Source organism: Meles meles, chromosome 14 (assembly GCF_922984935.1).
Source record: "Meles meles chromosome 14, mMelMel3.1 paternal haplotype, whole genome shotgun sequence".
Lineage (NCBI taxonomy): Eukaryota > Metazoa > Chordata > Mammalia > Carnivora > Mustelidae > Meles > Meles meles.
In genome coordinates this window covers 2,435,936-2,452,892 of record NC_060079.1, presented here as the reverse complement: position 1 = coordinate 2,452,892, position 16,957 = coordinate 2,435,936, and the positions used below count along the sequence as shown (strand labels likewise).

Here is a 16,957-nt window from a genome sequence, read left to right as displayed (position 1 = left end):
ATAACAAATAACATGGAGGACATGGGGAGATGGAGAGGAGAGGGAGTTGAGGGAAACTGGAAGGGGAGATGAACCATGAGAGACTATGGACTCTGAAAAACAACTAGAGGGTTATGAAGGGGCGGCGGGGGAGTGGGGGGGTTGGGAGGTTGAGGGACCAGGTGGTGGGTAATGAGGAGGGCACGTACTGCATGGAGCACTGGGTGTGATGCCAAAACAATGAACACTGTTATGCTGTAAATAAACAAAAATTAAAAAAAAAAAAAAAAAAACCACACCATAAAAAAAAAAAAAAAAGTGGGCAGAAGACATGAACAGACATTTCTCCAAAGAAGACTCCAGATGGTCAACAGACATGAAAAGATGGGCAACATTACTAGTCATCAGAGAAATGTAAATCAAAATCACAATGAGATATCACCTCACACCTGTCAGAATGGTTATAATAAAAAACACAAGCACTTGTGATGAGCACCAGGTGTTGAAATCACTATTTTGTACACCTGAAACTAATATTACACTGTTAACTATCCAGAACTTGAAAAAAAAAACAAAAATAAATGCATAAATAACATATAAAACATTCTATATAAAAGGAATAGCGTGTTGGTGAGAATGTGGAGAAAAAGGAACTTTTATGCACGGTTGGTGGGAATGCAAACTGGTACAGCTACTGTGGAAAACAGTATGGAGATTCCTTAATAAATTAAAGATAGAAGTACCATAAGATGCAATAATTCCACTACTAGGTCTTTACTTGAAGTATCCCAAAAACACTAATTCAAAAAGATATATGCAACCCTATGTTTATGGCAACATTATTTACAATAGCCAAAACATGAAAGTAACCCAAATATCCACTGACAGCTGAATGGATGAAGATTTGGCATACACACACTATGGAATATTACTCGGCCATAAAAAAGAATGAGATCTTGCCACCTGCAACAAGGGTAGACCTAGATGATATTATGCTAAGTGAAATAAGTCAGACAGAGAAAGACATACATCGTATGATTTCTCTTATATGTGGAGTCTAAACAACAAATGGATAAACAAACAGACTCAGATACAGAGAACAAACTGGTAGCTGCCAGAGGGGAGGGGTGAGGGGAAATGTATGAAATATGTGAAGGGGATGAAGAGGTATAATTTTCCAGTTATAAAATAAATAAGACAGGGGCTGTAACAACTTTGTATGGTAACAAATGGTACCAATAACAGATGACTTATTGTGGTGACTATTTTATAATGTATATAAATATCAAATCACTATATGGTACACCTGAAATGAATATTGTATTGTATAATAATTACGCTTCAATAAAAGTCTGTTTAAACAAACCAACCACAGTACATTAATACACTTAAAAAAATTCCTTAATATCAACCATTCAGATAGTGTTTATGTTTTCCTGAGGTTTCAAACCATTATTTTGAATTTTTTCCCTTATGATTTTTTGTTAAAGAAACTGAGTCATTTGTTCTACAGTTTCTATGATTGGATTTAGCTGATGGCATTTCCATGGTGTTTAATATGTTCCTCTGTCCCTTGAGTTTCCTTTAAAATCATAGTTAGGTATGCAGTATTGATCAGATTCAGGTTTCTACTTTTTCAGCAATAGTATTTATAGGCTATGCTGTGTATTTCCATCAGGAAGCACATAATGCCCAATTCTCATTTTGTTATGTTAACAGCCACTGACAATCATTGCCTAGACTCCTTGTCAGGGTTGTAAAATGGTACAAGTCTAGTGAAATCTTTCTTCTTTTGTTATTTGGAATACTTAAAAAGAACAACTTTCCCTTGCCAACTATTTGATTATAATGAGATACAGATAGTATAGGAAAAGCAAGACAAATTTTCATTTTCCTTATTCACCTGTTTTGGAATAGTGAGATAGTTCTCTAGAATACTGAGAAGATAACCAATAAGATTTCTTAAGATTTTTTAAGTCACTTTATGAACTTAATGATTTAAAATATGTCAATTGCTTTACTGCATTAGAATTATCCTACTGATGCTAAAGTCCCTTATTTGGTCAGTGGAAATTTATTCAGATTGGCTACTGAGTCTTTTTGTCATAACCTCAATTTTTTTATAGCTTTGTTTTTTGCTATGACAAGATATTCTAGGTTCACACTGTACGAAATTTCCCGTCCAAGATCTGGAATCAGAGAGTGTCCCAAAAAGCTCTAATTTCTTTTATCGGGAAACGGGATTTGGAGACTACAATTTACAAACCGGCACAGGCCATTGCTACTAGGTCCTTCAGACATGTATTTTTTACAATTAAAATACCAAATGAGTTTCTAGATATAATTCTGATTCAAAATCAGGAGTAAAAGGTAAATTAACCTTAATCTTACCATCTTTATTATGTATCAACCATACCAGGTCTCAATATTACATACATAATTATAATTTTGACTTATCCCACATACATTACACACAGAGTAGTTTCAGTAACACTACAACTAACTTTGGGATGAATGAAAAAATAGTTGATTTTTGGGGGGAAAAGTTATTTTTTTGTCCTTAGGATATATTCTGGTAGGGATGTACAGACAGCATTTTATGTTTCAAAGTCATTTGAAAAAAGGGCTCCTAGTTGGCTCAGTCAGTTAAGAGTCCGACTCTCAATTTCAGCTTAGGTCATGATCTCAGGGTTGTGAAATGTTGGTGTGTCAAGCTCTGCGCTGGGTGTGGAACCTGCTTGAGATTCTCTCTATCCCTCTGCCCTGCCCCATTCCCCTTTCTCCACCCCTCCCTTAAAAAAAAAAAAAAAGTCGTTTGAAGAAGTTTCTCTCTGAGAGACTAGAATTCAATTTTCCTTACTAGTTTTACTAATATGTGTTTATATGAAATATTTTGAAATATTTAACATATATAATATTTATATAAAATATTAACATAGTTCCCATGTTAAATAAACACTGTCAACAACTTTCCCTCAGTATCTTATTAGAAATCCTCACTCCTAGTTAATAAGGCAAAAGGCAAACTTACTCAACTTTCCATGAATACTTTACTTTGTATCTCCCTACATTTTTTTTTTTTTGAAATTGTGCCATATCTACTTTCCATTCTATACTGCTTCCCTAACAATGACCATTTTAGTCTCTGTTCTTTAGGTAAAAATAAATGTAACATTCACGACCAGTTCTTATGTCAAACTCTCTTGCTTACTGTTGATTAAATAAAGTTTGTTCTCGTACTGATTCCTCAGGAGTGGTTCCTAGTTTGTCTGTAAACTTTATACCTAAAGGTCAGTTTGGGTGAATATAAAACCCATACCTTGTCATTTTCTTTTAGTATTTAAAAAATGTTTCTCCAGTGGAATGCCATCTAACATTAAGGTTTGATCTTCTTCCTCTTATAAATTAATAATTTTACTAATCTCTGAGTGTCAGCTTTCCTGAATTACTTTTCCAAGACATGCAGTGTGCTCTTTTATATATAGTACTAAGTAATCTTTTATTTTGGGAACACTTTCTTGAATCATAGTTTTTGGTATTTATTTTGTTCTATTTCTTTTAATTTTCTTCTTTGAGATTCCTATTACACATATGTTGAGGCTTTTTAAAATCTATTTTAGAGATCTTTTGTTTTAAATCTTTTGGATTTTTGTTCTTTTTAATTTTAAAACTTTGTTCTCCTTTCTGTCTTCTATTTCTTTATTTGACACAGAGAGTGAGAGAGAGAGCGCACGCAAGCACGCACGCACAAGCAGAGGGGAGGGACAGGCAGAGGGAGAAGGAGAAGCAGGCTTCCTGCTGAGCAGGGAGCCTGGCTTGGGGCTAGATCCTACGACCTTGGGATCATGACCTGAGCAGAAGGTAGATGTTTAATCAGCTGAACCACTCAGGTACCCCTCTATCTCCTATTTCTCTTAAGGCATTATCTATTGTGCTTTTGTGCTTTTTTCTAGTTTAGTCTGTATTTCTGATATGATTTTTAAATTTTATTTCTCTTTCTTGAGTGTTGTCATTTCTCACTTCAAATTTACTTCTTCTGTAATCAATCTTATTTCTGAGTTTTTATAATTTTGTTTTATGCTGTTCTTCAGTGTCTGTTTCTAAATTTTTAAGGTCATTTTGAAATTTAGTTTTATTATTTTGTGAGCATGCCTTTTTAGTGGGTTTCCATTGCCTATAGGGTTATTATTTGGCTTTTTATTCTTTTTTCTTCTAATAGTTTGTATAGAATTTGACTATAATTCTTTCTTTTGCTCACGTTTTAAGTGAAATAAAATTTCCTGTGCTTGGGTGCCTGGGTGGCTCAGTTGGTTAACCAACTGGCTTCAGCTCAAGTCATGATCCTGGAGTCCCAGGATCAAGTTCCGCATTGGGCTCCCTTCTCAGTGGGGAGTCTGCTTCTCCCTCTGACCCTCTCCCCTCTCATACTCTCTCAAATAAATAAAATCTTTAAAAAAATTTCCTGTGCTTTTAGAAGGAAGAGGTGGATCACAATTGCTTTCCTAGCTTCATGGCTCTAGAATTCTCTGGTTGTTTTCCCCAAATGACAGAAAATTTTGTGTCATATTTTGGTATCTTGTTCCTCTCCCCTACTTTTGTCTGCATCTTTTCTTTCCTTTGCCCCATTGTCTGACTTGCTAAAATTAGGCTCTATTCCTAACAGTTTCTACTCAGTGTGAGGTCATGGAAGAGAACATCGGTTCACTTCCAAAGGTTATATGGCTACAGCTCCAGTACCATGAAATTGTGGCACATTATGTTTTAGCATCCAACTTTGAAGAGCATCTTGCATTACTCCCTTCTCAGTCTTGGTTGCTGTTCTCAGACTGGCTTGCATGCTCCAGTGAAATACTACTTTCAGTCAGCCTTCCTTCCCTCCTTCCATACAAATACTGGTAACCATAAGGGCCCATAAGGGCATGGTATGCCACACCTGTTTGTATCTGGAGGCTTACAGAGGGAAACCTAGTTGCTCACTTTTATTGTAGAGACTGACTGTGCAGTCTTCAGTTTCGCTATCCAAATTGCTCTGTGTTTATGGTAGAATTCTACCAGACTCAAAAACTAATTCATGCGACTTTCCCAGAATCTTTTTTTTTTTTTTTTTAAGATTTTTACTTATTTATTTGAAAGAGAGAGACATAGTGAGAGAAGGAACACAAGCAGGGGGAATGTGAGAGGGATGCTTCCTGCCAAGCAGGGAGCCTGATCTGATGCAGGGCTGGATCCCAGGACTCTGGGATCATGACCTGAGCCAAAGGCAGATGCTTAACAACTGAGCCACCCAGGTGCCCCACTTTCCCAGAATCTTAATTCATTTTTTGGTAATTTACACATTTTTGGCTTTCCATGAAATGCTAAGCTTATGAAATACATATTATTTCTATCTGCCTATGTCCCTCAAGTTTTTAAATATTTAACACTTTGAATTCTATCTAGATACCAATCATACTGACCTATCTCCATTCCTCAGTACCACTAAAATTTATGTGCTCCAAATTTTTATCTTTCCCTTTTCTTAAAACCTCAAAATTAACTAGATTTATGAAATTTCAGAATGTTAGTAATATGAAAAATGACAAGAACCCATCCAAAACCAAAAAGATATAAAATTATTCAATAGTAGAAAATTTATTCAGTAAATAACTACCTTATGTCAACAAGAGAGCATTCCAAAGATAATCTTCCCATTGTCCTTAGGTTTTCTTGAAGTTCTCGTAAACACGTAATATTCACGACTAGTTCAACACCCACATCATACAGCAAGACCTATGAAAGCAATAACTTTTGAGTCTGTGGAAAGACAATATTTCAAAATATATTTTGCCACTGAATAACATAATAAAAATCAGACTAAAAAGTTTCAGGATAAAAATATTGAATGCATTCACCTTCAGTTACTATTTTTAACTCTTCATTTACCTCTACCAGTGTGTCTGTAACCATTCTGATGATCTGGCCTCTTCGCCACTGATTTTTATCGGGGATCTTAACAGCACAGTGCATATCGTTTTCCCATTTAATAGGTTCCCACTTAGAGTTTTCATAAGCAGCTATCATCTTTTCTTCTAAACTATATAAAGAAAAAAATTTAACTTTTAAAACTTGTCTTACAACATATAATGCTCCAACCACATGTCTTCTACTGTCCCTCCTTGCCCAAACTGGGTATTTTGTTCTTCCTTGAATACCCAAGTATATTTCCACTGCAGGGTCTTTGAACTAGCTCTTCCCTCTGCCCGAGATTATTTTCCCCCAGATAGCCTCATGGCTTACTTACTCCCTTTCTTCAGGATCCATTACAATGTCAACTGTCTTCTTGAGGTCCTTCCTGATTATCCAAAATTGCCTTCCTCCCCAACTGCTTTTTCTCTATTGTCTTTATCATCATCTGCTACATTAACTATTTTATTTGTCCACTGTCTCTCCCTCTACTAGAATTTAAGCTTCATGACAGCAAAGACATGTAAATATTTTTACCACCATATCCCCAACACCTAGAATACTGGTTGTGCCCAATTAGGTATTCGTAGAATGACTAATTCTAATACCATGAAAATAACTAGTAAAGATACTACTTGTATACTTTTAACTAGTTTTAAAATAACTGTTTAACTGAAATAATTGTTTTTAAAATTCCACATTTATGATTTCTAGATCTTTGAAACAAAATATAGAATATGTTTATATGTTTTCCTTATATACCTATTAAGTAAGTTTTCTGTTAATAACCACTGAACATAAATCTTCTCAGGAGATATCACATTACAGATATGTACAGGCAGTTCCTTATTATAAAATGATTGGAGATTCTCATTAGGTAGAGATTTTACAGACACAGGATTTAAGCTGTTTACTTCATTTGAAATAATTTCTTCTGGAGAAGGATCCCATACTTCAATATGCTTTTTGCAATTATCCTTGAGGGTATATCTGGAAAATAACAAAACCTATTAGCAAAAAAAGCAGCTAAGAAAATATTTATATTTGTATTTGTTTAGATCTAGTGATGAACAAATTTTAGCTATGATTCACTGCTTCCCAGTTTTGATATTAATAGCAGTTTTAGAGCCTTTTTTTAAAAAAGGGTTAAATACTACCAATATAAGACTAAATCCCCCCAAAGCCAAATTTTCTATTTTAAATATAGTTTAAAATACCAAGTTTGCTTATAATTTCATCATTTCCCATTGGTATTTTGTACTCACAAAGAATACAAGAATTATTCATAATTTTCACAAAATCTGGCATTTCAAATGGTGGTTCATATATAGATAAAAAGTGTAATAAGAAAGTATTTTGAGATGACTCTGAATTTTGTAATGTTTGTAGTATTTGTCAACTTTTGAAAATCTGTTATTTGTTGCTTTTTCTTTTATCAGTCTATGTAAATATTACTTTTGCTTATTTAATTCTATAGTTAAAACTTTGTATTCCTTTTCTTAAAGGGGGGCTCTTCAGGCTCACCCATAAAACCTGGATCTGCCCTTGCTGAGCACAAAAGTGGGACCATTCAGAAGTGAGTAAACACGCCCCGCCTTTTCTTACCACTTGTGCAGCCTCATCCATTTCCTTAGCTACTGCTGTACCTGCTTCCCACTCTTTATCATGTGCTTCTGCTACTATGCAAATAAACCACTGCAGTGTGTGACTGACAGTCCTCTGGCCACTGCACAGTTGTTTGGCCCTTGAAGTTATCCCCCTTTGCTTTAACATGCCTCTGCTTTAATGTGCCAAAAGCACCTCAAGCACATGTCCAAAGCTATCACACCCATTTCCCCCCCAAACCTGCTCCCCACTCTACTGTTCCTTGTTCTCCAGGAACAGTATCACCAGATATTAGGTGGTTATGATTATTAGTTCTGAAAGTCAATCTTGACCCCTCCTCTTCCTTACCTACAATCAGTAGCAAGGTCTTGTAATATTCACTTCCATCATGGTTTCATAATCTACCCATTTTTCTATCACCAAGTAACTATAACTTCAATAGCCTACAGTACCCACTTATAGCCCAACACTTTATTTTTAAGACTTGCAGTCAGAGGGAGATTTCTAAAACCCAAATCTCCTCCCAGTCCTCTGCTTAAAATCAGTCAATAGCTGCTAATCCTCCTTCCTGAAGTGATAAAGTTCAAACACACAGAAGTGTTTGAAAAGTACTTTTCCTTCTCAGTGATCAAGGTTCTATAATTATCTGGTCTGTGCATTTCTCTCCAACTTGATCTCTTGTCTAACCTGCCACTACTACCTTTTTTCCTGTCTACCAGCTGTGTGAGTATACTAACAATACCTAAACACATCACATTTTCCCTGTGTATAGGCTTTCACTCCCAGTTGTACTACAGAGTTCAGTTTAGGTGAAATCTCCAGTGGCAAACCCTCCAGCAATCCCATAACACTGTGACTATCCTTAACAGAGTCCTTATCACACTGAAAGGTAAGCTTGACCATCTCTCCTTCCTACTACATACTCTAAGCTCCTTGAAGGCACAAACCATCCTTATTCATCACTGGATATACCATTTGCTACGATGTAATGTGTAGGCCTATAAATATCTCTTGCTTATATAATCAAACAATAGAAAAGGAAAACTAGCTAATGGACTTCTAAAAAATTTTTTTAAAGGTTTTATTTATTTATTTGACAGAGAGATAAACAGCACAAGTAAGCAGAGCAGCAGGGAGAGGGAAAAGCAGGCTCTCTGCAGAGCAGGGAGCCCAATGTGGGACTCGATCCCAGAACCCTGGGATCATGATCTGAGCTGAAGGCAGCCTCTTAACCGACTGAGCCACCCAGGCGCCCACTAATGGACTTTTTAAAAAAAATTTATTGAGGTAGATTTTCTACAAAAAAAGTTCACCCATTTCAAGTATATAGTTCAATGATATTTAGTTAACTTTACCAAATGGTGTAACCATAAGTCAGTTTTACAACATTCTTACCGCTCCCCAGGAAGATCCCCTTTGTCCATTTACCATGAATCCTCCTCACCCATAGCCCCAGGAACCTCCTAATAAATTTTTTGTATAGACTTGACTTTTCTGGGCATACCATATAGATGGAATCATATAATATACAATCTCTTGTGTCTGACTTCTTTTATATAGCTTAAAATATGAGGTTTTTCCATGATGTAGATGTGTCAGTAATTTGATACTTTTTATGGCTAAATAGTATTCCATTATACGAACATATAGTATTTTCTCTATTCACCACTCACTGGATATTTACAGAATTTCCAATTTTGGGCTATTCTGAATAATGCTATGAATACTGCTCATAAATCTGTGTATGAACATATGTTGTCATTTCTCCTGGATAGATACATAGGAGTGGACTTGTTGGGTTGTGTGATAATTTTATGTGTAACTTTTTGAGAAACTTACAAACCATTTTCCAAACAGGCTGTACAACTTACATCTATGACAGCAATAAAGGTTACTCCACATCCTCACCAACATCTGTAATTGTCTTATATAATAGCTATTCTCGTGGGTGAGAAATGGTATCTCATTATGGTTTTAATTTGCATTTCTGTAATGACTAATAATGTTAAACATATTTTCATGCACTTATTAGCCAGTTATACACTTCCTTTGGTAAATGTCTGCTTATATTCGGTGCCCATCTTTTGGGCCACTGAATTACTTGTTTTCTTAAGTTGTAGAAGTTCTATGAACCAGATACAAATTCTTTATGGGGAATGTCTGGCAAATATTTTCTCTCACTCTGTTATTTGTCTTAACAGTATTTTTCAACGTACACTAGTTTTGAATTTGATGAGGATCAACTTATGAATTTTCTTTTATGAATTGTGCTTCTGGTGTCATATCTAAGAAATCTTTGCCCAATCTACAGTCCTAAAGATTTCCTCCTGTTTTCTCGAAGTTTTGTTTTAGCTCTTAAAGAGTATAATCCCTTTTGAGTGAGCTTTGTGTATGGTGTGAGATAAGGGCTATGTTCATCTTTTTTTGCTAATGGATATCCAATTGCCATAGCACCATTTGTTGAATGGACTTTATTTTAATGAACTGCCTTTGTGCCTTTGTTTAAAAAGTATTAATTATAAATATAAGGATTTATTTCTCAACTGTCAATTCTATTTATTCTCCTATATATCTATCTTTATGTTAGTACCACACTGTCTTGGTAGTTATAGCTTTTTTTTGTTTTTTTGTTTGTTTCTTTTTAAGATTTTATTTATTTGACAGATCACAAGTAGGCAGAGAGGCAGGCGGGGGGGGGAAGCAAGCTCCCTGCTGAGTAGAGAGCCCGATGTGGGGCTCAATCCCAGGATTCTGGGATCATGACCTGAGCTGAAGGCAGAGGCTTTAACCCACTGAGTCACCCAGGTGCCCCGATAGTTGTAGTTTTATATTAAATTCTGAGTCTAGGAAGTGGAAGTCCTCCAACTTTGTCTTTGTCTTAAAAATTGTTCTATTTTATGCATTTTGCATTTTTATATGAAATTTGAGACCCCATCAATTTCTGCAGAAAGGTATGCTGGAACTTTCACATAGCTTGAGTTGAATCTATAGCTAACAAACTTAAAATTTTAAAAAATGAGGTGAGATTCACATAACAGAAAAGTATTTTAAAGTGAACAATCCAGTACATTCAGTGTTGCACAACCATTACACCTCTATCTAGTTCCAAAACATTTTTATCACTCCAAAATAAAATCCCCCTAAAGCAGTTGCTACCCATAATCCTCTCTCCTCAACTCCCATTAACCACCAATCAGTGTTCCATCGCTGTGGATTTAACTATTCTGGATATTTCACATAAATGGAATCATACTCTCCCCTTTTGTGTCTGGCTTACTTCACTTAGCATAAAGTTTTCAAGATGCATCAATATTATATCAAAATTTAATTCCTTTATTTTTTTGCAGGGGGAGGGACAAAGGGAGAAAGAGAGAAAGAATCTTAAGCAGGCGCCATGCCCAGGGCAGAGACCAACTCAGGGGATCATGACTTGAGCCAAAATCAAGAGTTAGACACTTAAGACTGAGCTACCCAGGCACCCCCAATTTAATTACTTTTTAATTAATTTATTTATTTACTTTTAAAAGGCTGAATAATATTCCATTGTATGTCTATCTACCACAATTTGTTTATCCAACTGCTGATAGACAAACAGGGTGGTTCCACCTATGAATATATATGTACATATATTTGAGTACCTGTTCTCAATTCTTTTGGATATATATCCAAGAAATAAAATTTCTGGGTCATGTTTAAGTTTTCAAGGAATCTTCAAGCTGTTTTCCACAGTGCTTCACTATTTATATTCCTCTCTCCACATTCTCACCAACACTTTTTTTTTTTTTTTAAATAACAGTCATCTTGGTCTGTGTGAAGTGGTACATTAATAGACTTTAAAAAAATAAATGTTACTGGGGTGCCTGGGTGGCTCAGTGGGTTAAAGCGTCTGCCTTCGGCTCAGGTCATGATCCCAGGCCTGGGATCGAGCCCCGCATGGGGCTCTCTGCTTGGCAGGGAGCCTGCTTCCCTCTCTCTCTGCCTGCCTCTCTGCCTACTTGTGCTGTCTGTCAAATAAATAAATAAAATCTTTAAAAAAAATAAATGTTACTAATTTTTGAGAAAGTAATATATGTACATGGTTCAAAATTTAAAATTTTGAATTTTATGACTCTTTCCAGAGAAACAGTACAATACATGTATTTAGTCTTTTTTGGTTAAAAAACTAAACAACCATCCTTGCTTATATGCCCAAATCTGATGTCTTATAAAATTAATGTTAACTGGAAAAAACTTAGTTAAAACTATATGACCCTGATTTTTTTTAAAAAAAGTTTGGTTAAATAAGAGGTAAGAAAATATTTCATATTTCATGATTTTAATTAAAACACAACTGCAGCAATGGAAAACTTCTGAATTTAGTCAACATTACCATGCCTAGCTTTAGTGCTCCAGACTGGCCAAAAGAGTCATTCAAAAGAAACACAAGTTTCTTTGTGCCAAGAACTGTACCTTTAACTTTTGGCTAGCAGGTGGATTATATGGGTTATATATCCTTGTAAAGATATTAACACTGATAAAAAATTCAGGGCATGCTCACAGTTTAACACGTGAATGTTATCTTCTACTTCATGCTGACCATACTTTACCACTAGATGGCCAATTAAAATAAATTTCAGCTTTGCTGGGGTATAACTGACATATAAAATTGTAAGATATTTAAAGTGTACACTGTGGTGAATTGATATAAGTACATATCATGAATGCTTCTTCTCTTCTAGTTAATTATTTATCTCACTTTTTTTTGGGTTAAGGCAGAGTTGTATCATACATGACTTCAATATTGCCTAAATTTATGTTTATAACTAGAAAATTCTCCCCTAATATTCAAATTTATATATATGGAGAGGTGCAAAAGACAGGGAAATTTTATTTTAAAAGCTAGTAAATCTCCCTGTGTATTTTATAGAACACTGCTCTTGCAAAAAGCTGCTACACCGTCACAAAGAGCTCTTCTTTCTAGAATCTATTTTGCTTTCTGTGGAATAGAGTTTTGTTTTAGCTTTAGTTCTCCCCTCCAACAGTGGCATATCAAAGTGAGCGGATGAGTGCTTGCTCTTCTCCTCTGATGCTCTTGATAGTAGTGATATTTTGGAATATTTATCTAATAAATGCCTTATTCTCCAAAGCTGCTTAAGACAAAGGTAAAAAATTCAAAGTTTAAAAATAGCTTTATTCCATGACTCATGAGACAAAGTACTTAGAAGTTGAATTTCACTGGAATTATAAACATCTGTTCTGTGAAAGACACTATCAAGAGGATGAAAAAAATGCCACACACTTGGAGAAAATATTTGCAAAAGACACATATCATAAAGTACTGTTATCCAAAATATAAAAAGAACACTTAAAATTGAACAATAAGAAAGCAACTCACCTAAAAAATGGTTCCAGAACATTAAGAGGAACCTCACCAATGAAAATATAAAGATAGCAAATAAGTATGGGAAAAGATGCTCCATATCACATGTCACCATGAAATCACAAATAAAAACAAAAAAATGAGATTCTACCACTACACATACAATTGAAGGACCAAATTCTAGAACACTGACAACACCAAGTGCTAATGAGGATGTGGGGCAACAGGAATCCCTCACTCATTGCTTGTGTGAATGCAAAATGGTACAGATGCTTTAGAAGACAGTTTGGCATTTTCTTTCACAACTAAACACTTCTTCTTACCATACAACCCAGCAATCACACTCCTTGGTATTTGCCCAAAGGAGGTGAAAACATGTCTACACAAAAACCTGAATGTCAATGTTTATAGCAGCTTTATTCATAATTATCAAACCTGATCGCAACCAAGATGTCCTTTAGTAGGTGAATGGATAGACAAACTGTTGTACATCCAGACAATGAGCTATTATTCAGTGTTAGAAGGAAAAAAGTTATTAAGACATGAAAAGACAATGGGTTAGCTTAAACGCACACTATTAAGTGAAATAAGCCAATCTGAAAAGGCTATATGCTGTATGACTCCAATTATATGATATTCCGTAAAAGGCAAAACTATGGAGACAGTAAAAAATATCAGTGGTTCCTAGGGATTCAAGGGAGGGAAGGATGAATAAACTAAACACAAGGGATTTTTAGGACAGTGAAAATACTCTGATATCCTAATGGTGGATTCGTGTCATCATACATTTAGTCAAAACCCACAGAATGTAAATTATGGACTTTGGATGATTATGTTAATGTAGTTTCACTGATGCTAACAAATGTACCATTTTGGTGGCTGACAGTGGGGGAGGCTGTGCCTGCTGGGGGGAGCCAGGAATATGTGGGAAATCCTTGTGCTTTCTGCTCAGTGTTGAGAACCCAAAACATAAAGCCTATTTAACAAAATAAAAAAATGACAGAACTTAATATGAAACATAAAACTATGGACATTGGGGAGGGGAGGCGAACCATAAGAGACTATGGACTCTGAAAAACAACCTGAGGGTTTTGAAGGGTCAGGGGTGGGAGGTTGGGGGAACAGGTGGTGGGTGATGGGGAGGGCACGTTTTGCATGGAGCACTGGGTGTTGTGCAAAAAGAATGAATACTGTTACGCTGAAAAAATTAATAAAAGGGGGAAAAAAAAAAACTATAAAACTTTGAAAGAATACATAGGAGAAAATCTTTATGACCTTGAGGTAGGTAAAGATTTCTTAATTACAGCACAAAGTACCTGAATTATGAAGGAAAAAAACTGTCAAAGTGGACTTTAAAACCAGAAACTTCTACTTGTTGAAAGACACTGTTAAGAAGTCACAGATTGGAAAAAAAATTTGCCATATTTGCAAAGCAAAGCACATTATCTTGATGAAGAACTTATATCTGGAATATATTAAAGTACTTTCACATTTCAAGAACAGTAAGCAAAAAGCACAAAACTTTTGAAAACTTCACCAAAGAAGAGACACAAATGGTAAATAAGAATATGAAAAGATCTTTAATATCATTAAGCTAAAATTAACACCACTATGAAAAACCACTATATTTCTATTAGAAGTGACAAAGTGATAAAATCAAGCACTGGCAAGGACAGAGAACAATAGAACTCACAAATTGTTGGTGGAAATGCAAGATGGTAGAGCCAATTTAGAAAATGTGTGGCAGTTTCTTATAAAGTTAAAAAAACCACACCTTTAAAAAAATCTTTTTCCTTTAGATATACATACCAAAATATTAGATGGATGAAGTTATATGATGTCTGAGATTTATGCCAAAATTATCAAGGCAATAATGTGGCCAGGACTCTAGATTAAATAAAGAACAAAAACCCACTTACCTTATAAGCAGCAACTCACTCCTGGGTATTTAATCAAGAGAAAATACATAAATATGTCTACATACAAAGACATGTCTGCAAATGCTTACAAGACCTTTTTCATAAAATCTCTCAAACTGGAAACAGTTCAAATGTTCATCAATTAGGAAATGTTTAATATTGTGGTACATCAAGACAACAGAATAATAATGAGCAATAAAAACTGATACATGCAACAATATGGATGAATCTCAGAAGCATTAAGCTAAATGAAAGATGCCAGACACAGAAGGCAAATACACTATGACTCCATTTGTAAGAAGTTATGGAAAAGTAAAAATTATAGAAACAAATTAGAACAGTAATTGCCAAGGTTTGGGTGTGGAGGAAGAGAAAGAACTATAAAGGTGCACAAGGAACTTTTTATCATGATAGAAATATTCTGTATTTTGAGTGTGATAATGGTTATATGACTGTATATGCAAAAGGTGAATTTTATTTTATGTTTCACCTCAATAACCCTGACTTTTTTTTATAAAAGAGAAATAATAATTTTTTTTTTTTTTTTGAGAGGAAGAGAGAGAGGGCAGGGTGGGAGAAGTAGGAGAGAGTATCTTAAGCAGGCTCCATGCCCAGCACAGAGCCCAAGTGGGGCTCTATCTCACAACCCTGAGATCACAACCTGAGCTAAAATCAAGTCAGACGCTTAACCAACTGAGTCACCCAGATGCTGCTCAGTCCAATACATTTTAAAACTTCCTCCCATTTCTTTCTCTCCCCTTACTTAGGGCTTACAGTGGAAAAAGGGCAGGTCCACTCCAGCTTCCAATCCCCCAGTGTTAGGGCAGGGAAGGAAGGCAAGACTACATACTAAGCACATTACTGCAGGTTTCTGCTTCTGGCTTACCCCGACAGACATTATGTGTGGGTGTTATCAAATATTTGCTTTCTTGAGAGTGATATGTGGGAATTCTTCAGAAGACCCTTCAGGAGCCACCCTACGGCACAAGTCTGTATTGTGAAATAATTGTTTTGTCTTGACTCCTAACCCTCCTAACTCCTAACCCTCCCACCCCTCCCCACTAACCCCTGTCCTTTTGCTTCAGGGTTGCTCAACCACTGGTCTATACTAGGCACAATGGCTCAAATCTGGTTCTTGTTCAAAGTATCCCCTTGAACCAAGGAAGAATGTACATTTCTCCAAATGGAAATGTGGGCTAACTCTACCACTAACTACCCTATCCTGCCATTTCTCTTCCTAATTATCTTTTCAAATAGGCACAAAGGGCTGCCAAAGCAGATGTTCCACCTAGAAATAAGATGCATTCTCCTTTTCTTAGAAGTACCTTCAATCCCAAAAGCCATTCTCTTGGTTTCAGGGTCCCTTAGGGAAAAGCTACTCTACTCCCCATTAGACTAATGACTCCAATTATTTTTCCTACTACTTTTCAAGAATGGGGAAACCTCCCAAAGCTACAGCCTAAGCAGATATCCTAAAGGGAAAGGTATGCTAGTTTTCCTCCTTGTGAATAAAATGTTATTTACAAACTAACAAACATTTACAGGTCCACTTACCCTACTTCATAAGATGCTAGGCCCTCTTTGACTAGCTGGTCATTTATACTAGTAGGAGTCATTCCAGGAGCACCAAGAGAATTGAAAAGCTCAACCAACAGCACATTATCTTCCAGAATTTCTGTAAAACATTAAGATGAGTTTGGGGAAAGAAATAAATATGTTGCAAAATATACTAAATGAAGCAATTTTTAATTTTTTTATTATTATTTTTTAAAGATTTTTATTTATTTGACAGAGAGAGATCACAAGTAGGCAGAGAGGCAGGCAGAGAGAGAGGAAGGGAAGCAGGCTCCCTGCTGAGCAGAGAGCCCTATGTGGGGCTCGATCCCAGGACCCTGGGAACATGCCCTGAGCTGAAAGCAGAGGCTTTAACCCACTGAGCCACCCAGGCGCCCCATGAAGCAATTTTTTAAAAAGCTATAAACAATTACATTTTGCATACATGTGTGTTTTTTGCTGAATAATACCAAAGTCTCTCTATAGGGGTAAAAGCAACATTTTGCAAACATAAAACAATTGTCCATGTTATCTGCAGCATATGCAAATTAATAAAATTTTCATTTTAGATTGTGTACTGTTCTAAACAGATCAAAGG

At 35.7% G+C, this 16,957-nt stretch overlaps 1 protein-coding gene across 2 annotated transcripts in view; it reads right to left on the bottom strand.

Moving 5' to 3' along the window:
- RNF17 (ring finger protein 17) overlaps positions 1-16,957 on the bottom strand; it is a 159,041-nt gene that overhangs the window by 59,899 nt on the left and 82,185 nt on the right. For both annotated transcript variants that reach the window (XM_045978212.1, XM_045978213.1), the window contains 4 exons: positions 16,360-16,480; positions 6,685-6,912; positions 5,902-6,052; positions 5,630-5,748 (listed from right to left, as the gene is read on the bottom strand). In XM_045978212.1, the coding sequence (XP_045834168.1) occupies positions 5,630-5,748; positions 5,902-6,052; positions 6,685-6,912; positions 16,360-16,480 (619 nt within the window). The remainder of the gene's footprint in view (positions 1-5,629; positions 5,749-5,901; positions 6,053-6,684; positions 6,913-16,359; positions 16,481-16,957) is intronic.